Below are 22,039 nucleotides of genomic sequence, written 5' to 3'. Positions count from 1 at the left end.
TACTACAGTTGACCCCTGCCTATTTGCAGTTCTGGATTTGCATTTTCACCCATTCACAGATTTTTTTTTTTTTTGGAAAGTATATCCACATTATTTGCAGAAAATTCTCCTATTTGCAGAATTTTTTGTAGAAAAATGTTCACTAATTACTGTATTTTCATATTAGTTTTGTGGTTACATACATTTTCATCATAAAATTAAGGTAGGTAGATATAAGCATTTTCAGAATGGAAATTCGGTATTTGAACTATCAAAATAAGCAATTATAAGTGTTTTCAGAGGGGTATCAAGTATTCATGGGTTATAGTTAATTGGGGGGGAGGGGGCAGTTGTGGTCCCTTTCTCCCCACTAATCCCGGCAGTCACCCATACTTATATCCAAAATGTATTCTGTGAAAAATACCTAACATATCTTAATTTGGAGGAAGGAGAAAAAGATGATGGTTTTTATTACTCACAGTCATTTACCTTTTATTCATTTTTGTTTTTTACCATGCTGCCTTTGTTAATAATGTTAGCTAAAATAATGGAATGTACAGTACTATTGTGTATGTTAAAATAATTGAATTAATGAATTACATTAATCAAAAACTTGCAGCAATTGACTTTTAAGAATATCATTAATGTAAATTCACATGAAAATTACAGCCATTGTGCACTCTTGTAAGTTCTCAAAATTCTAAAGAAGACCGTAATTATTTTGTTATTGTGTTTTGCATTATTAACAAAGGTCGCATATAGTATTACTGTACTGATATCTATAACATTTCTTAAAGTTCATAAACAGTTTTCTGACAGACAGACATCTATACAGTTGCTCCTCACCAGATATGTTATGTGTAGTTTAGATGAATTGACAGAGACTCACCGAAGATAACTCTATGCTGGACTTGTTATGAACAAATATTTTATTTTCATTTCTTATTCATTATACAATTTTCTTTTACTTACTTATTTTTTCTGGTAATTATATATAAGGTACAGTATGATTTCAGATGATACCTAACAGTAGTAGAGAGTAGGGGTTGCCTCTGTGAATGTTAAGTCATTCTCTTTGTTTCTGTCCACTTTCTTTTCTTATTTCTATTTCATCATGTAATTTTGTCTTTCAGTAATTTTAAGCATAATTGCATATACAGCACAGTATTCAGTGCTCTAAAGTTGTTTAGAAGCACTTTTATAATTAACCCTGTATTATGTTTCCTTTAAACCTTTGTTGTCTTGCTTTCAGTATCCAATCAATCAACTAACAATTCATTTTTAAGGGTAATCCAGTCATAAAGCAATGGTTGCCTGTATGTTGTGGTGTAAAATATGAGCATTTTTTATTTATTTATTGTTCTTATCGATTGCATTCATACTTATCTACAGTGGAACCTCAGTTTTCTTACATAATCCGTTCCAGAACCTCCCACGAAAACCGAAACTTACAAAAACCGAAACAATAATTCCCATAAGGAATAATGTAAATACAATTACTAATACATTCCAGACCCCCACAAATATTTTTTAAAAATACATTTTATAGGGAGTAAACACAGTTTTACATACAGAAAACAATGAGATATAAATGACTAATGAAATTAATAAATGAACATTATAAATGACTAATGAAATTAATAAATGAACATTTAAGATCACTCTTACCTTTATGGAAAACACTTGTTAGTGTATGGAAGATGGAAAGGAGGAGAGGTTGTTGTTTGGAAGGAGAATCTCCCTCAAGAAGGACTTCAGGTATCAAGGACCTATCTGGGGTTACTTCTCTTTGCTATTTACTGGCACTATCTAAGGTTATATACTTCCCCTCTCTGTTTTTTACTGGCACTGGGACCAGCTTGAGAGTTATTGGATCCTTGTCGCACAACAAAACTGTCCAGAGACATTTGTTTCTGTTATTTCTTTAAATTTTGCCCAAAGTTAAACACGACATTGTCATTAAACATGTTGGAGACATAGATTACAACTTCTTTGTGAGGATGATAAATCTCCACAAAATTTTTTTACATCATGCTACTTTGCAGACATGTTCTTGATCCTTGAATTAGGCACATTGTGTATGCCCATACATTTTCTGAATTTTTCAAACCAGCCTCTGCTGGCCTTAAATTCACGAACAGCAGCGCTTGTGGGCATTTTCTCACTGATATTATCATGTATCTTCCTCCAACACTTTGCTACGAGTTCTTTCTTAAATTCTATTGTTTCTCACCTTTTTTACACGGGCTAGCACTTGGAGCTTTCTTTGGCCATATGATGGCTTATTTAGCAGTTGCACTCTAATAAAAATGCACTAAAAGCACAAAAACAACTAACACAAGAGCAGAATGGGTCACGAAAGAAGATGTGATGCTTTGTTTGGGCGCTCAATATGGAGCCTGGTCACGCACTGGGCCCCTTGTGGAGCATTTCCAAATATACAAAAACCGAGGAAACTTACGATGACCAAGACAAAATTTCACAGAAAAGTCTACGAAAACTGAGGTTTGACTGTACTTTGTACGTATTTAGACAATTTTAAATGTTTAGAATTGAATAAGAATGTAATAGTTCCACAAAAGGATTGACAGTGAGAATCAGAAATAAGAATTCTGAAAATATGAAAGTTGATTTTGGATTTTTTTTTCCCCCTCTCCCACTTATCAACTTTAGTCGACCCCCGCTATTCGTGGACTCGCCTATTCACATATTTTTTTTATGTGGACCATATAGTATATCCCTCTTTTGTGGGAAATTCACTTATTCGTGGTATTTTTCACTTAAAAATATTCACAAATTATGGTATTTTCACAATTTTTGTGACAATGCACTTTTTATTTATACAACTTCCCCAGTAATTGTATAGTTTAGAATTTCACTCACCGGCAGTTAAAATCATGAAATTTGCAGGTCGTGCTAACTATCTATTTGCCTTGGTTAGGTAACAGTGCTCTGTCCACTTTCAGGGCAAGAGAGAGGAATAACATGGCAAAGAGCTCAGTTTGTTTCTGCCGGCCGATGGCTATTGTTGTTGGTTGTAGTTATTCCTGAGATTTTTTCGGACTTTGTTATTCCCTTGGTAACCGTCAGGTCTTAGTGTTTTCGACAATGTCAGACACAGGTTCTGCTAGCTTTAGGTATTGCACTAGAGGTTGCAAGACTAGGGTAACCAAGGAATCATATGATAATCACACTTTATGTACTAATTGTAGAGGGCAAATATGTTCATTTGATAATACACATAATGAATGTGTTGATTGGGACGAAAGGAAGTGGAGTTTCGAATCTCATTTAAAGAAATTGGAGACATGTAGAGAAAGGCTTTGATTAGGGCCAATTCAAAATTAGCTAGCCAGGATTCTTGTGAATTGAATTCATATGAGAGTATTCCTGTTATATCTTTAGCTCCCGCTCCCACTCCTCTTACTGTATCACCTTCTCTGTTTGCAGGCTCCCGCACTTCCGATCCCAACCCCATCACCTGATATGCGTTTTGCTCTGTTACTACAGACTATGGAGCAGCTTGGTGCATCTGTGAAGGTCCTTATAGACTAGGCAAAAAGTGATAGTGTTGTGTCAGTTGAGGAGGTTGCTGTTCGTCCCACCGACGCTCCTAGGCAAAGGTCACTGTCACACTCACCAGTGCAGGGCAGGAGTCAAACTGGTAGATCAAGGGAGGTTGGCGTTCTGCCCCTGAGCAGTTGCCCCCTCATTTCAACCTGTTGTCGCTTCCCAGGTTGTAACAGAGAGCTGTTGGAAAGGTCTCTTCTTGGGTGTGCACAGATTGTCGACCATTGAAGAGAGGCACTTCGGATACAGCTCCAGTGGTTCCTACTAAGAATCCTAGAGAACCATGCCCTTCTTCCAGTCATTGAGACAGCCCAGAGCGTTTTTCTTCCAACTGCCTCTCGGAAGTTGACGCTCCTCCAGTGCCCAAGGCTCATCGTCGCTCTTCAGCTCCTTTTCAAGCTCCTGTATCTGTCATGCTGGAGTGCCCATAGGATGTAGTTGAGCGTACAGTGGTGCCTAAGCTGCCTTCTGTCATGCACCAGTTAGTGCCTGCTTGTGTTGCACAGGAGCTCCCTTCAAGTCTCTCAGCTGCTGTTGCTTCTGTTGTTGAGACAGTAGATCCCATTCAGGCAAAGCTCGACAGTATTCTGCTTTTACTGAATAAGCCTCTTTCTTCAGTTCAAGCTCCGACGACTCAATTAGCGCCCGCGACAATCCAGCAAGTGCCCACAACAGTTCAACTGGCACCAGTAGTGGTCAAAGCTCCCTCTACATCGTCTCCTTTGACGCCTCGAGATGCTGCAGTGCTGCAAACTCCTATAGAGGCTGTTTCGACATGGACACAAGTTGATGCAGCCACACCTCAGGCTCCTGCAGTTGTGAATCTTTCCCTTATTTCGTCTGAAAACGAAGCTACAGAGGATCAAGAGGCTCCCTCTTCAGGGTATGTGGCTTTATTGAAGTTCTTGCTCGCCACGTAGTTCTTTTCAAGCCGACTTCTCCATTGTCTCCTGAATCGACTTTTGTTATGGATAGTATGCCTTCCTCGAACCACTCGAAGATGCCGAAGATAATTTTGTCTTCCTCAGCTAAGAAAGGCTTTTAAAGAGATAGATATTTGGCTTGCTGAAAAGTGGGAACAAGGCAAGACCTCCTTTTGTTTTCCACCTTCCCAGATCTCTAGGTGGAGATACTCGTCGTATGCTATGAAAGAGGATCCTTCCTTGGGTATTTGCACCTTTGCACAGAGAGATGTTTCTGGTCTTATAGACACAGCCAGAAGCTCAGCTTTTTCTTCAGCAAAGATTTTGTTTTCTGCCTTCGAATTGGCATATCTTCTGAAAGGCATTTTCAAGGTGTTTGAAGTTTTCAACTTTCTTGATTGGTCCGTTGGCACTCTGGCTCACAAGATTAGGTCTTGCTCTTCGCTTTCTGAGAACCTCTTGGCGGATTGGATGGGAGTTCTCTCGTGTATCGATAAGGGGATTAGGGATGGTTCCCACGACTTGCTCTCTCTACATGATGGGAACGCTCAAGAATAGGGAGCTTTGGTGTTCCTACACGTCGGAGTGCATTACTTCCTCGTAGAAATCAGCTCTATGTATTATTCTCCCCCCTTAGATAAGAGACACTTATCTTGTTTCCTAGAGCCAGTTTTAGGGGTTGCTTCGGATCTGAAAAAGAAATTTACTCAGGATCTCCTTGCCCAGTCTTCCAAAAGACTGAGAGATCCTCCAGCGATGGTTGCGAAACAACCTCTTCCCTCAAGAGGCCAGTCCTTTCTGGCCAGACAGAGATCCCTTGCAAGATCAATAGGAGGTACTAGGTTCTTGGCTAAATCCATCAAGAAAACTTCTTTGAGGGACTCCGCTAGCAAGTGAGGACACTGTTCTCCGCACGAATGTAGGGGCCAGACTTCTAATGTTTAAGGAAGTTTGGCAGAGAAAAGAGGCAGAACCTTGAATAGTCAAGATTCTGAAGGAAGGCTGCGTTATCCCTTTCCTCAGGAAGCCTCCCTTAGCACGCCAGTTGTCTTAACTGCTTATTCAAGAGGATCAGAGAGTTTTTCGGCTCTAGAGAATGGAGTAACTTCTCTTATAAGAAAGGGAGCAGTAGAACTTGTTCAAGATCGTTACTCTCCGGGGTTTTACAATCATCTCTTTGTAGTCTCCAAGTCACTCTGTGCAGCTGGAGGCCCATCCTGGATGTCAGCACCCTGAATGTCTTCATCATAAAGACGAAGTTGAAGATAGAAACAAACCAAACAGTCCTGTCGTCCATTCACCCGGGATATTGTATGACGTTCATAGATCTTCTGGACGCATACTTCCATGTTCCCATACACCTCAGGTTTTTATTTGAAGGAAACATTTTTCAATTTTCCGCCCTTTGTTTCAGACTGACGACAGCGCCTCAAGTACGTATTTACTAGGTTAATGGCTCCCATTGCGAAGTGGCTCCACCTTCAGGGGATACGAATATCCTTGTATTTAGATGACTGGCTCCTAAGAGCCCTGTCAGAGAGTCAGTGTGTGGAGGACCTCACCTCAAGAAGACTCTCTCATTAGTACAGGAGTTAGGAATCCTCGTAAATACCAAGGAATCTCAGTTAACTCCCACTCAGGAGATTCAATATTTGGGAGAGATCATAGTGATTCAGAGTTTTGGGGGTTTTCTAGCCCAGAAAAGAGTAGGTTCTTGCTTAAGAAAGATACAAGAAGCTCTGGCCTTCAACGAGTGTTCGGCCAACAATTGGATGAGTCTGCATTGATGGAGCAGTTTACGTCACTCAGCAGGCTACATCTCAGACCCCTGCAGTTCTATCTAAAAGCAAGCTGGAACAGGAAGGAGCTTCCAGATTTGCATGGAAATAAAAGAGGACCTTCTTTGGTGGAATTACAAGGCAAGTCTCTTTCAGCTGAACCCCGACCTGAACTTCTTTTCAGACGCGTTGGACGTAGGATGGGAGCGCTTTTAGGGCAAAGCGAAATCTTGGGAGTATGGTCCCTAGAGCAAAGGACTGCATATCAATGTGAAGGAGCTAAAGGCAATACACCTGGGCCTTCAGTCCTTCGCATCAGTAGTAGAAAGCAAGACAATAGCGGTCTATGTGGACAACACGATTGCTCTCTCTTATGTCAAGAAGCAAGGAGGGATTCAGTCTTTTTCTCATTACGAAGCGGCAAGAGATCTCATTTGGGCAGAACGAAATAGTACATGTTTAGTCATCAAGTTCGTCCAGGGGAAGCTAAACGTTTTAGCGGATGAGCTAAGTCACCAGAGACAAGTCCTGCCAACGGAATGGACGTTGGATCCTCTGGTCTGCCCAGACCTTTGGAAACTGTGGGGAAAACCAACGATAGACTTGTTCGCCATGTCTTGGAACCTTCATCTTCCTCTGTTTTGTTCGCCAGTTCCAGACCCACAGGCGTGGGCAGTGGATACTTTTCTTCTAGACTGGTGAGACAAGGAACTATATGCTTTCCCTCCATTCAGCCTAATAAGGCAAGTGCTGAACAAGTTTTTTGTTCACTGTGTGTCTGATGTCGGTGGACTTCCCGAGGCTGCTTCCTCAAAAGAGGCAGCTACTCAGACAACTCATTTCTACAGGTTCCACAAAAAGCTGTCTTCTCTGGCCCTGACAGGATTCAAACTGTCCAGAAACTCGTTAGAAAGGATTTTCTAAGGGGGCTCCAGAGGCTTTCTCTATTTGTAGGAGAAGGTCTTCTAGCAACGTGTATCAGAGTAAGTGGAGAATCTTCAGAGAGTGGTTTAAGAATTCCAACATCTTTTCTAAGACCGTTGTGATGCAAATAGCTGATTTCCTGCTTCATCTGAGGTCATAACAAACCTGTCTTCCTTTACCATCAAGAACTATGGGGCCATGTTAGCATTGATGTTCCACCCAGAGCCTTGGACTTGTCTTCCAACCCAGACATATCTGATCTCATTAGATCGTTTGATACTTCTTATCGTAAAGATTCTTCTATGGTGCTTTGGAATCTGGATATTGTGTTAAAGTGGTTGTCTGGGTCTCATTTCAAACCGATGCATGAACTTTGTCTGAGGGACTTAACTAGAAAAACTCTCTTCCTAGTGCCTGACTGCTAAAAGGATTAGCAAGATTTATGCATTTGATAAGAAAATAGGCTTTTTGAAAGAGAATGCTATTTGTTCATATTCTCTGGGGTTTCTAGCCAAGAACAAGTCTCCCTCTAACCCGTGGCCTCACTCTTTTTCGATCCCTAGTTTGACAGAAGTCCTGGGTAATAATGACAAGGAAAGCACTCTGTGCCCAGTGAGGTCCTTAAAGAACTAACTTCACAGAACTAAGGACATTTGTAGAGATTTTGGCAGTCTTTGGTGTTCTGTAAAAAAAAAAAAAAAACACCAGACCGTTATCCAAGAATGCTCTAGCATTCTTCTAAGAGATGCCATCCAAGAAGCACATTCTTCAGTTAAGGAGGATGTTCTCCCGGTCTGTAAGGCTAAAGCTCATGAAATTAGGGCAGTAGCTTTTAAGAGAAATTTATCTTTTCTGTTATTAATTCTACGTTTTGGAAATGCAAATCCGTGTTTGCATCACATTATCTCCGTGACATTGAAACGGTGTTTGAAGACTTCAGTACCCTGGGTCCGTTTCTTGCGGCGGGTGTGGTGTTGGGAAAGGAAGTGTAGGAAGCAACCCTTCCTAAAATATTTTTTTACTTGACACAAGGTGTGGATTTTTATGGGAAACCTGAAGGTATGAAGTAGTACCTGGAGTACCCTTCAGGCCTTTGATAGGGTGGTGATGGATTTATTATTTTGGTTATAGGTAACAATCTTTTCTGGTGATATGTTGGTGCTGAGCCCTGGGCAGGGGCAATTATTTTTTATCCTTTGTTAGCCATCGGAATTGTGCTTCGTTACAAAGGTCCCACTATGTAATAGCCGCTACATGGCTTTACCGCTACGCCATTACATGATAAGATGAGTAGCAACCAGAGGCAGTATTTTCCTGCTACAACTCCCTTATCAGGTAAGTAATCAACAAACATTTTAATTAATGTTGGCAAAACTTTTCTATTCTTGGTCTATATGTTTTTATGAATCTGAGGTAGAATTATCCATGCTTCCCACCTTCTGCAATGTGGTAATCAGCTATATAATTATTGGGGAAGTTGTATAGTTAATGACATTTTTATGATAAAATGGTTTTAATTATACTTACCCAATGTAATTATATAATTGGAGCCCACCCTCTGTCTCCACTATGGATTTCTGTTGTTGAGCATAAAAAGACAGCTCTTTGCCGTGTTGTTCTACACTCTTGCCCTGAAAGTGGGCGAGGCAACTAAGGCAAATAGATAGTTAGCGTGACCTGCAAATTTCAGGATGTTAACTGCCGGTGAGTGAAACTCTTAGTTATATAACTACTGAGTAAGTGTAATTAAAACTTTTATATCATAAAAATGTCATTTTTGTGATAATACATTGTACTATTCAAATACTCAGGTATAAGCATTTTTTGTTTTTTCTTTTAACTATCAAAGTAGGCAGTTATTCACATTTTTAGAAGGATTGTAAGTATTCACAGATTTTGGCTATTTGTTGGGGGGGCGGGGTTCAGGTACCCATCCTCCTCAAATAAGGGGGTCTACTGTTCAAAGTAATATGAAGTAAAGGCCTTTCAGTATTTATGGGGATTCTTAAAATCCTCCGTCTGGTAAGTATGACTGCCCATTTACCTAGAAGCATGAACCTGGTTTTGTATTTGACAATTTCTCCTACTATTTAGTCATCTTGCTTTCTAGAGTGAAGATTCATATTTGAAAGAAGGTGATGAGTTGGAGGAGATAGATGATGATGAAGAGGATGATGACAGTGAAGATGAGGAAGATGACTTAGAAGATGGGGATGAACGGATATTGGAAACCTTGCCTCAGGCCTCAAAATCAACAAGTAAAGATCACTTTTCTAATCTTCATCAGAAGTTGAAACAACTTGGAGAGAAGTTTCTAAAGCCTGTGAGTATTATCAATGATTAATTCAATTTTAAAATGTGCCTTTTGGGAGATGTATTGATAATGCATTAGTATTTACTTTTTATATTATGGGGCCTTAACCTGTTAAGCGTCAATTATGGGAGATGTTGCCACTCCTGTATCATCACATTTTCTCACTGGCAGTGTGTTCAGTTGGTCTATGCCAAATTTTTTGCTTTTTTATGTATTCTTTTTTTATTACATGATTGTTGTTTGTAAAAACATGTTAGGTTAATAAATAATGTAGAATAAGAAAAAATAAAGTAATTTATTTTACCTTTTTAAATCCTAAAGATTAAAAGCTTTGAAACAAAAGGTAAAAATTTATTTTTACATATGCCATTCCCTGAAACATAGACCCAGTAGACCAATGAATGGTTTCATTTCATTTACATTTATTTCATGTCAGTTTTAGTGCATGTGATATTGCAGGCAAACATTCTAAATAATATCTATAAACTGGTTGGCAAATTTGTTCGTTACTGTTATAATGTACTCCATGACTGTCATAAAAAAAACTACCGTAACTAAAACTCCACAGGGTTTCCCTTATCCTGAACATTAAATTTCACAGCTTTTATTGAACGAAAAGTAAAGGAACTTCTCGCCGTATCAGTTACTGTCCAGTCACTTGGGCAATGTTATGCTCAAATCTAATGTATGGTTTTATATAAGTAACTTACCAAGTAACTACATAGCACTTGAAAATTTGAAAATTCATGGTAGCACACTTTTATTTTGATGTAGATTATTAGTCTCCACCCACATCCTGGGAAGAGTAGGTACAACAGTGCTGGAAAGCCATTGAGCAGCTCAGATTCAAATTTCGTAGGATGGTTGTATAGTGGTACCTCGTTTGTCGAACGTTTCTTACATCAAACATTAGGGTTTTTTTTAATGAAATTTCCAGGAAAATTTTGTATCGTTTGTCGAACAAATACTAGTACTTTGAACGGACTGATTATCTTGTTTATATTGATGGTCTTCTGTGTCCTATAAGGAAAATTGTAATAACATGTTTTTTCATTTACAATAGTTTGTAGTTTAATGATAACCATATTCAATAAAGTAAATAAAAGAATAAAGTATTTCAATATGAAATTTAGCATAAGATGCACAAAATAATGGTGACGTCATGGGCAGCTGACTTGAGACTGAATGAGGGAGGGTTGATATTCTTGAAGAGAGCATTGAAATATTACTGTATGTATGTAAAAGCAATGACAATTCACATAAAGGGAATTTCAAAATAAATTTAACAAACATAAAATATGAAAGCAATCAAATGTAATAGGGAAACAATAAAAAAAAAAAAAAAAAAGTCTTAATTGAGCCAGTGTTTGGTGCACTGAGTGAGGTGGTATAGTTTAACCCTTTGAATCCTTTTGGGGTACCTGTACTAGCCCACCCACTTTTTACCTACTCACTCTGGGCGAGTTGTTCTGGCCCACTGAAAGTTTTTTATTATTCATTGCTTACGACCAGGGAGGCAATCCAAGGTTGGGCGAACACCAGTCTGTTCTCAAAAGACTCAGATTCCAACCCACCAAGAAGTGAGTCGTCCTATTGTAAAAGGACTGAAAGGTTTGTATATCGTACCGGAACAAATGACAATGTCCAAAATTGCATTTTTCCTAACTATACAAACCTGAGGTCCTTTTACATATAGTCCCACCTCATGCCACCCCTCACTCTGCATTTTTTGCCTGGGCCTAAAGCAAAAGTGATTCTTCACCTCCCAGTCGCACGGCGTGCGCACTGTCGGACAAGCAGTTAACTACCGAACTCCCTTGTTCGAAGCTTACAACCGTCCAGCTGCCGCTAGTTACCTTCCTATTGTAAAAGGACCTCAGGTTTGTATAGTTAGGAAAAATGCAATTTTGGACAAATTGTCATATATGAAGGTTTTTTTATGCAAAATACAATAAGAACGCAGTTTACATAGTTTTGAATGCACCCAACGCATTAAAAGTAAGGTTTTCTTAGTATTTTTGGTGATGTTCCGGCTTACGACGATTTTCGGGTTACAACGCGTCTCAAGAACGGAACCCCTGTCGTAACCCGGGGACTGCCTGTATACAGTAGTACCTCGAGATACGAAAGGCTCTACTTACGAAAAACTCGAGATAAGAAAGCCAATGCGAAAAATTTTACTGCTCTACATACGAAAAGTTTTCAAGATATGAAAGGTTGTTGCTGTAAAGTCCCGAGATTCGCCCAGACCACCGAGAACAATTTTAAAACTCCCGCGCCGCCGAGTAAACTCGCCACCATCCTCCCTCTCTCCCATTGGTTCCTGATGCTAGTCACCCCATAAGGTCCTGCTCTCCTATTGGTCAGCATCTACCCCTTGTGCTTTAAGTATTCTATTGGTAAAAGGATGCTATGCTGTAAATTGAAAAACTTATTCATGCAATACATTTAATTAAAAAAAAACATTAGGTAAAGATAGAATAAAGAATAGAAATGAATGGTTATTATACTGTTTGGTAGTTTCAGTAGTTGAAGAGAGATAATGAAAATTTATGGCTTACTGTGTAAAGTGATTGCTTGTCGATCGTTCGATACTCGTAAGTGCTGGATGTAAACAGACGTTTGGAAGCTTTTTTCATTACAATCAACTTACCTGTCAGATATATACATAGCTAAGACTCCGTCGTCCCGACAGAAATTCAAATATCGCGCCACTCGCTACAGGTAGGTCAGGTGATCTCCGGCCTGCCCTGGGGCGGCAGGACTAGGAACCATCCCCGTTTTCTATCATATTTTCTCTGTCGCCGGTGGTATCAACATTGTTGCTATTACCTCCTGACTTAGATTCTTATTTCATCCTTTGATCATCGTTTATCGGCTCTTTGGTGACGTATCTGGATCGTGTTTTTGGCATTCGCTACTGTGGACTGTTTGTTTTTGGAATTGCTTTTTGGATTCTCAGTATGTCTGATTCAAATGTGAGTGTGAGAATGTTGTGGGTGAATGTAGGCTGCAGGGTGATGGATACCGGAAAGCTATTCGGTTGATACCTCACACTGTATGTCGTAAATGTAGGGGGTTTCAGTGTTTCTGCTACTAATACTGTCAAATGCGAGGGATAAATGCAGAAGAGTGGAAGACTTTAACTTCTTATTTGAAGAAGTTAGAGAGGGATAGGGTTAGACGTCTGAAACAGGTGTGAGTTCAAGGCCTATTGAGCCTTTTATTGATACTTATTCTAATCCTAATGATTTAGATTCTCCCTATGTGTCTCAATTAACAAAGTGTACTTTCGGAATCGGCCTCGGAAATCGCGATCTGAAAGCTACTATTCGAGACATGAAGTCCAAAATGGCGGACTTACAAGGTAAGGCTAGTAAAGGGAGGCATTACAGTGAAGAAGTGAGTTCTCCCAGTGTTGTGGAGGGGGCGTTGATCGTCCCTGCGACGCTCCCAGGCCTAGACCTCTTCCAAGCTCCCATGCCCAGCCCAGGAGAAGGAAAGTCGAAAGCCTTAAGGAGGTTGTGGGGAATCCCCAACGGTCAGACGTCCCTTCAGCAAGCTCTGTTTCGTGGCAGGCTGCTCAAGGGGCTGCTTTAGGAAAAAAAGCGTCCTTCGAGAGTGTTTCATCATCCTCTCCCTCTCCCTCACCTAAACGAGGGTGGAAGGAGTCGGATTTATCGAGGCCTCTGAAACGGCATTTGAAAGAACCCGAAATTGATTCGAGCCCAGAGCGTTTCTCAGATGACGCTCCCTCTTCTATTAAGAAGGCGAAGGTGGCGTCAGCGTCACCCGACGAGGACGCTGAAGAACCCTTTCCTACTTCTCCCCCGATTGATGACGAAAGGTGTCATGCAGTGACGTGGGAGAAGCTTCAAGGAAGATTATCATGGCAGTACAAGAACAAACTGGCCTCTTTGGTGGGAGTTTTAGCGCCTCGTAGGAAGGACGTTGTGCTTCCAATCAAGAAGTCTCGTCCTCTCTCCCCTGCTAAGCGAGAAGCGTCATGCAAACGTTGAAGCTTCTAAACATATCGCAGAAGCTTCGGGTTCGAGAGCGAGATCGGGAGCTTACGGAAGACACGTAACACCAGAGAGACGTGAGACGTCTTTTAGGCATGAAGCGTCTTTGAAAGCTGATTGTAGACGCGAAGCTCCAACCAATATTTTGGCGCCAGTTAAGACGCCTTTTGAGAGCGGAGCGTCTTCCAGGCGCGAGGCGTCATCCGGACGTCAGGAGCCACGTAAGCGGGAGGCGTCAGCCAGGACGCTTGGCGGACGAGAAGCGTCATCCAAGCGGGAAGCGTCTTCTATTTATGGAGAGAAGCCTGAGCTTTGGCGCCTTCCAGGGCTATTAAGCGGGGAAGAGGAAGGAATATCATTCCCTTAGCCCCTCTCCTATTAGGAGTTTGTCTCCTTCCAGAGGAAGAACGTACGGAGTTGGGAGCGGAGACTCATTTAGATCCCGAGTTAGAAGTAAACTCGGACGAAGAATATCAAGGGGAAGAGAAGGACTGTCGAAACTATAAAGTTTTGACTGGCCTTGCTTCTAGAGGAGTATGGAGACGACTTGACTCCTGCAGCGCCTCCTTCTCCGCGCTCTCTGTTTCGAGTGGCTAAGACGAAGAAGTCTTCGTCTTTTCTCAGAATGAAGCCCGCCATTTCAATGAAGAGGGCTCTTCAGTCCTTAGACTCTTGGATGAAGTCTAAGAAGGACTTAGTCAGAACGGTCTTCTGCATGCCTCCAGCGAGACTAGCTGGTAAAAGAGGCATTTGGTAGCAGACGGGAGAGAATATGGGTATTGCTCTTCCGTCTACGTCAGAAGCGGGACTTTTCGACCTTAGTTGACGCTTCAACGTCGACAAGGTCTGAACTCGGCACGTATTACTTGGGGCATTTCTGAACTGGACCATCTCCTCAAGGGACTCTTTCATGTATTGGAAGTTTTCAACTTCTTAGATTGGTCCCTTGGGTGATGTCCAGAAAGCCCATGATTCTGAAGGAATCGAACCAGAAGTCCTTTTGTGCATATTGTCTTGTATAGACAAAGTGGTGCAGGATGGCTCGTTTGAGATCTCCTCTTTGTTTGGAGCAGGTCTCTAAAAAAGAGGACGGTATATAGTGCCTTTTTAAACCAAGGCAGTCTCCCACGCTCAGAGGCCAGCGCTGCTGTATTCGCCTTTATCTGACTTTTTGTTCCCTTCTCAGTTGGTGAAGGACATTTCTCGTTCATTAACTGAGAAGGCGACTCAGGACCTTCTGACGCAGTCAGCAAGGAAAGAAGAAACCTGCTTCTACACCTGACAAGAAAGGACCGAGTACATCGGTTCAGCCCTTTCGAGGTGGCCCTACCTCCAGACCTCCCGCAAGAAGAAAGGCTCCTGAAGAGAGGTAGGTCTGCCTTTCGTCCCTTTAAAAAGGGAAAGTGATGCTTCTCTCCTCAAGCACCAGTAGGTGGCCAGGCTCCTGGGATTTGTGGAGGCCTGGACACTTATAAACGCAGACGCGTCATCGTTGTCTGTAATAAGGAAGGGATATCGTATCCCTTTCCTGAACACTCCTCCCCTAACGTCAATACCACGGGAACTAACAGCCAAGTACAAGGATCCTGTGCTGAGGGAATATCTTGATCGATGGTGGAACAAATGTGGGACAGAGAGCGATAGAACTAGTACTGGATCAAACTCCCCGGGGTTTTACAATCGCCTTTTTCTGGTTGCGAAGGCCTCGGGAGGCTGGAGACCATTACTAGACGTCAGCTCTCTGAACAAATTTGTTCGGAAGGAGAAGTTCTCGATGGAGACTTCTGCCTCAGTCCTTGCGTCATTGCAACAAGGAGATTGGATGGTGTCTCTAGATCTCCAGGGCGCCTATTTTCACGTCCCGATCCACCCTTCATCGAAGAAGTACCTCCGTTTCATGACGGGGGGAAGGATCTTTCAGTTCAGAGCCTTGTGTTTCAGCCTGTCCACAGCTCCTCAGGTCTTCACAAGCCTGATGAAAAATGTGGCGAGGTTTCTTCACCTCAAAGGAGTAAATATCTCTCTGTATCTGACGACTGGCTCATCAGGGCCAGATCAGAGAGACAGTGCTTGGAGGACCTGACGTTAACTTTAGATCTGATCAAAGCGTTGGGATTGCTCGTGAACCTCGAGAAGTCGCAGCTGACCCCCAGACAGAACTTAGTCTATCTGGGGATTCAGATGGATTCTCGGGGTTTTCGAGTATTTCCTTCGCAAGAGAGAATCGCAAAAGGTTTGCAGATTAGTCTCTCTCTTTTAAGGAAGGAACAGACGTCGGCGAGGGAATGGTTGAGCCTTCTAGGGACCTTTCCTCTGCTCGAACAGTTCTTCCCGCTAGGAAGACTTCATTTACGTCCGCTTCAATTCTTCCTCAAGAAGTCTTGGAGTTGGAAAACTGGACAACTTTCGGACGCCTTTTCCATTCCAGTGGAGATAAGACCGCACCTGGAAGGGTGGTGTTGCCCCCTCTGAAAGAGAACAAAGGGATCTCTCTAAGAACCCAGAACCCAGACCTAGTGTTGTACTCCGACGCGTCGGAGAAAGGTTGGGGAGCAACATTAGGCTCGAAGGAGGTGTCAGGCACCTGGGAACCAGACGCAGGTGTCTTGGCACATAAACTGCAAAGAGCTCTTCGCCGTGCAATCTGGCTTTGAAGAGTCTAGAACCTCTGGTGTCGAACAAAGTAGTGCAAGTAAACGTGGACAACACCACCGCACTTGCCTACATTCGAAAACAAGGAGGGGACTCACTCCTCGTTCCTTTACGAGCTGACGAGAGACCTTTTGCTTTGGACGTCTCACAGGAACATCTCCCTTCTGACAAGGTTCGTTCAGGGAGTAAAGAATGTGAGGGCGGACAGACTCAGCAGGAGGAACCAGGTCCTTCATACAGAGTGGACCCTACACGAGGAGGTTGTGTCAAGATCTCTGGTCGCTGTGGGGGACACCTCATGTGGATCTCTTCGCCACATTCATCTCCAAAAGGCTGGCAGTCTTTTGCTCGGTCGTGGAAGACCCAAGAGCTCTTATGGTAGACGCCTTCCTGCTAGATTGGTCTCGCGTAGACGTCTATGCTTTCCTCCATTCAAAATCCTGGGACTAGTACTAAAAAAGTTTGTGGCGTCAAAGGAGACGAGGATGACATTGATAGCCCCCTTTTGGCCGGCCCAAGATTGGTTCACGGAGGCGGTAGAGTGGATCGTAGACTTTCCCAGATCCCTTACCAAGAAGGATGGATCTTCTCAGACAGCCACACTTCAAGAGGTATCATCAAAAAACTCCCCACTCGCTCTGACTGCCTTTCGACTATCGAAAGACTCGTCAGAGCGAGAGGGTTTTCTCGCGAAGTTGCAAGCACGATCGCGAGAGCACGCAGAACCTCCACTACGAAAGTATATCAGTCGAAGTGGAGGTTTTTTAGAAGGTGGTGTAGAACTAAGAAGTTGTCCTCCTCCACTACCTCTATAGCGGAAATTGCTGATTTCCTTCTATTCCTGAGAGAGCAATCTCATCTAGCTGTATCCACAATAAAGGGATACAGAAGTATGCTCTCGGCAGTCTTCAGGAATAGAGGATTAGATCTGGCAGATAATAAAGATCTCCACGATCTCATAAGGTCCTTTGAGACTTCAAAGCCGAAGGAACCGGTCCCTCCGAACTGGAAACCTAGACGTGGTTCTCAAGTTTCTTTCATCTGAAAGATTCGAACCTCCTCATCTGGCTTCGTTTCGAGACATCACCAGAAAATGCTATTCCTATTATCTTTAGCTACGGCAAAGAGAGTTAGTGAATTACATGCTCTGCAGGATAAAGTAGGTTTCAAGGAGACTCAGCTATTTGCTCATTTAAGACCCTGTTTTTAGCTAAGAATGAGAATCCTCGAATCCCTGGCCTAAGTCATTCGAAGTCAAAGGCATATCGAGTCTCGTAGGAAGAGAAGCAGAAAGATCTCTATGCCCTGTAAGAGCTCTAAAGTTCTACATTCAGAGAAAGCATCAGATGGGAGGCTCTAGACAAGGTCTTTGGTGCGCAGTAAAAGACCCCACAAGACTGATGTCCAAGAATGCTCTGGCATTCTTTGTGAGGAACGTCATTACAGATGCGCATAAGGTCTGTTCTGACGAACAGTTGCGACTGTTGAAAGTTAAAGCTCATGAAGTGAGAGCAGTAGCGACGTCTCTCTCGTTTCATAAGAATATGTCGCTTAAAAACATCATAGATACGACATTTTTGGAGATGCAACTCAGTATTTGCATCTCATTACTTGAAAGACGTTCGTGTGACATATGAGAAGTGTTTTTCTCTGGGTCCTTTCGTATCGGCGGATACGATTCTGGGTACGGGAGCCGACACCAATCCTTAAAAGTATACTTTTCTTCTTTTTAGATATGGTCCTGGAGTCTCTTCGAACAATGAAGGACTTTGGTTTAGCACGGGCGGCCGTCTATGTTTGTTCAGTAAGAGAATCTTGTCATATCTAATTAGATGAGTATAATTTTTTTTTAGAAATTATGTATGTGTGCGTAGTGGTTTTTGAGTTACGGTTGTTGTGAAGAGTTCGGGATAACTCGGAACAATCCTTAGTTTCAAAACATATGGTTAGGATCAGGTGGTCGGGATGGTTGTGTGCTCCTTCATAAGGTGTATTGTCATATAAGTGGATCAGCACCCATTGACAAAGTCCTTTCAGGCTCTGCGAGTAAGCGGGATAAGACCCCATCGGCAGACCCACAAGAACTCTTGGCCATAGATCATATATCTCGCTAAAGTTTCTTGAGGTGATGCAGACTACTGGGCAAACACCCACGAAGTCTACCACCTATCAGGTAGGAACCAAGGTTTTATTTATACCTACAACATATGTTGTTTACCTGTCTATTCCATATAGTAGCTGTCTCTTACCCTCCACCGAAGGGTGCCAATCAGCTATGTATATATCTGACAGGTAAGTTGATTTGTATGAAAATGATATTGTTATGTTACAATAAAGTTTCATACATACTTAACCTGGCAGATATATACAATTAGAGGCCACCCAGCCTCCCGCAGGAGACAGGTGGGAAGAGAGAAAAATATGATAGAAAACGGGGATGTTCCTAGTCCTGCCTCCCAGGGCAGGCCGGTAGATCACCTGACCTACCTGTAGCGAGTGGCGCGAAATTTGAATTTCTGCCAGGTAAGTATGTATGAAACTTTATTGTAACATAACAATATCATTTTTGTTTGTTTATTATAGTTAATGGTTACTTAATAATTATTTGATATGAGTGCATGCAATACATTTAATAAAAAAATTGTGAATTAGATATCATAAAATATGAAATAAATCAGCTCTCAGGTTTATATTCAACTGCATGTAATGTTCAACCCCATTTTTACTGCATATATTAGGACTTTAGCATATGTCCCTTAGCAATAAGCCTAGCCTATGTTAGCGGTTGCTACTGTAGCCTAGTCTATGATTCTGACATCTAAAACCTAAGAGCTAAAAGCTTAGAATATGCCAATAAAATGTAAAATAATACAGTATGTACTCATTTCAAATAATTATTAATTAATCATTAACTATAATACACAAACAAACAAAAAACAAACCTTCCGATCGATTGTTTACATCCAGCTCTTACCCGTCTTACGAGAATCGAACGAGCGCCAAGCAATCATTTTTCCTAGCACACAGTAAGCCATAAATTGTCATTAGTATCTCTCTTCAACTAATGAAACCACCAAACAGTATAATAACCATTCATTTCTATTCTTTATTCTATCTTTACCTCATGGAGATACCGAGTTACTGACAGCTATAATGAAACATGCGTATACGTAACGTAATAATAAAACAGAAGAAGAATTCTAAAAAATACGTATTTGTTGGCAGTCTGATTTATTTTATATTTTTATGATATCTAATTCACAATTTTTGTTTATTAAATGTATTGCATGTACCTCATCAAATAATTATTAAGTAACCATTAACTATAATAAACAAACAATAAAAAGCTTCCAAACGTCTGTTTACATCCAGCACTTACGAGTATCGAACGATTGCCAAGACAATCACTTTTACACAGTAAGCCATAAATTTTCATTATCTCTCTTCAACTACTGAAACTACCAAACAGTATAATAACCATTCATTTCTATTCTTTATTCTATCTTTACCTAATGTTTTCTTTATTAAATGTATTGCATGAATAAGTTTTTCAATTTACAGCAACCTTTTACCAATAGAATACTTAAAGCACAAGGGGTAGATGCTGACCAATAGGAGAGCAGGACCTTATGGGGTGACTAGCCTCAGGAACCAATGGGAGAGCGGGAGGATGGTGGCGAGTTTACTCAGTTGGCGGCGCGGGGAGTTTTAAAATTGTTCTCGTGGTCCGGGCGAATCTCGGGACTTTACAGCAACAACCTTTCGTATCTTGAAACTTTTCGTAAGTAGAGCAGTAAAATTTTTTCGCATGGCTTTCGTAACTTGGATTTTTCGTAAGTTGAGCCTTTCGTATCTCGAGGTACTACAGTATATCTAATATATATATATATATATATATATATATATATATATATATATATATATATATATATATATATATATATATATATATATATATATATATATATATATATATATATATATATATATATATATATATATATATATAGGATATATATATATATATATATATATATATATATATATATATATATATATAATATACATATATATATATATATATATATATATATATATATATATATATATATATATATATATATATATATATATATATATATATATATATATATATATATATATATATATATGATATATATATACTATATATATATATATATTATATATAATATAATATATATATATATATATATATATATATATATATATATATATATATATATATATATGATATAGTATATATATATATTATATATATATATATATATATATATATATATATATATATATATATATATATATTGTTACATATGGGCCTGGCCTTGAATGAGGTTCCAATACGTAAACAGGAATAGTTAAGGGAAAAAGAGTAAATTACTTGAACTTACCGTAAAAAGGATTTAAAGTGAACATTTACTTTAGAGGAAAAGGTCGCCAGAAACTCAGCTAATTACATTACATCTATTTATTTACAAGAGGCTGCTTAACAGCCAGGGTTAAGTAAATGCAACTGGTCCCCACATGGACTAATAATATCTCTCAAGTGGATATGATAGCTGGCTCAAAATGAAATTCAATAAAAGCTGGTTTCAAAATCTTGCGGTAATGCAACACTTGCGTGCGAAGAGACTTGACACGTCACTCAGGGAATCTGGAAAAAGATCCCAGATTAGACAAGATAAAAAGAAAAAGGACTTCTTGCACAAGTTACAATTATTCAGTTCTCTAACACTGGGGAAAAGGAACTCTAATTTTAACTGAGGTATGCACTGAAGACTTAGTCTTTAACAAGTCACAAGGGGAAGCACGTGGCCCAATGAGGACAAAGGGCTTTTGATGTAGGAGGGATAAAAGTGAGACTTGAAAATGAAATTAGCAAGAGTCGTATGGTAGTAAAAGGCGCTGGTTTGGAGTTTACACTTTCTAGACGTACCTGGATGCCATGTTCAGTGGACCTTTGTGGAAAATGCGGCGTCCGGTTTGGTCTCAGATTTGGGGCTCGGGTGCGCCAGTAATGCCGGTAGGCCTAAGTGGGGGAAGGCTGGCTGCGGACATCTGTCCGAGGTCATGACTGCAGCCGACTGAGAAAGATGCTGGTTCTCTGGGAATCACGGGGCTTCCATATACCACCTCGGGCACTGCCTGAAAGCGTAAACAACCGCCAGCAAATTGGGAAGGAAAATAGGTCTTATTGTAGAGGTCCCTAAAATCCATCTCGAGGCCTAGCTTCTCTCGTGACTTGCCTATCTTACAATAAGCTTCCGTCAGACCGGAAATTCTTTCCTAGCCTTCCTACGACGTGCTCTCTCCCAAAATCAGTTGCTTTAGGAGAAAGCATGGCTCCTCATTCATAACTCCAATTAATTAAAAACTGCTGGGAAGGCGAGGCGTTCAATAAACGTAGAAATATATATATATATATACGTGTATATATATATATATATATATATATATATATATATATATATATATATATATATATATATATATATATATATAGATATATATATATATATACAGGCAGTCCCCGGGTTACGACGGTGTCGTCTTACGATATTCCGAGGTTACGACGCTTGTCAATAGATGTTATTTCCAGGGTTACGACGCATATTCCAGGGTTATGACGCATGTTCCAGGGTTACGATGCCTACAACGCTCATCTGGGAGATGAAATATGACACCTAAAATGCAAAATAATCAATATTTGCAGGGGGGTTTTTTTTTATGAAAAATGCCATAAGAATGCAGTTTACATAGTTTTCAATGCACCCAAAGCATTAAAAGTAAGGTCTTCTTAGGATTTTTGACGATGTTCCAGCTTACGACGATTTTCGT

General features: G+C 40.7%; 1 protein-coding gene across 1 annotated transcript in view; it reads left to right on the top strand.

Moving 5' to 3' along the window:
• The window catches only part of LOC135217632 (protein OS-9-like), a 209,487-nt gene that overhangs the window by 39,184 nt on the left and 148,264 nt on the right, over positions 1-22,039 (top strand). Inside the window, 1 exon segment of the mRNA XM_064253598.1 lies at positions 9,285-9,497. Within this exon segment, the coding sequence (XP_064109668.1) occupies positions 9,285-9,497 (213 nt within the window).

The sequence above is a fragment of the Macrobrachium nipponense genome, chromosome 7 (genome assembly GCF_015104395.2).
Source record: "Macrobrachium nipponense isolate FS-2020 chromosome 7, ASM1510439v2, whole genome shotgun sequence".
Classification (NCBI taxonomy): Eukaryota; Metazoa; Arthropoda; class Malacostraca; order Decapoda; family Palaemonidae; genus Macrobrachium; species Macrobrachium nipponense.
Note: the sequence above shows the minus strand (reverse complement) of the source record. Positions and strands in the feature narration are given on the sequence as shown.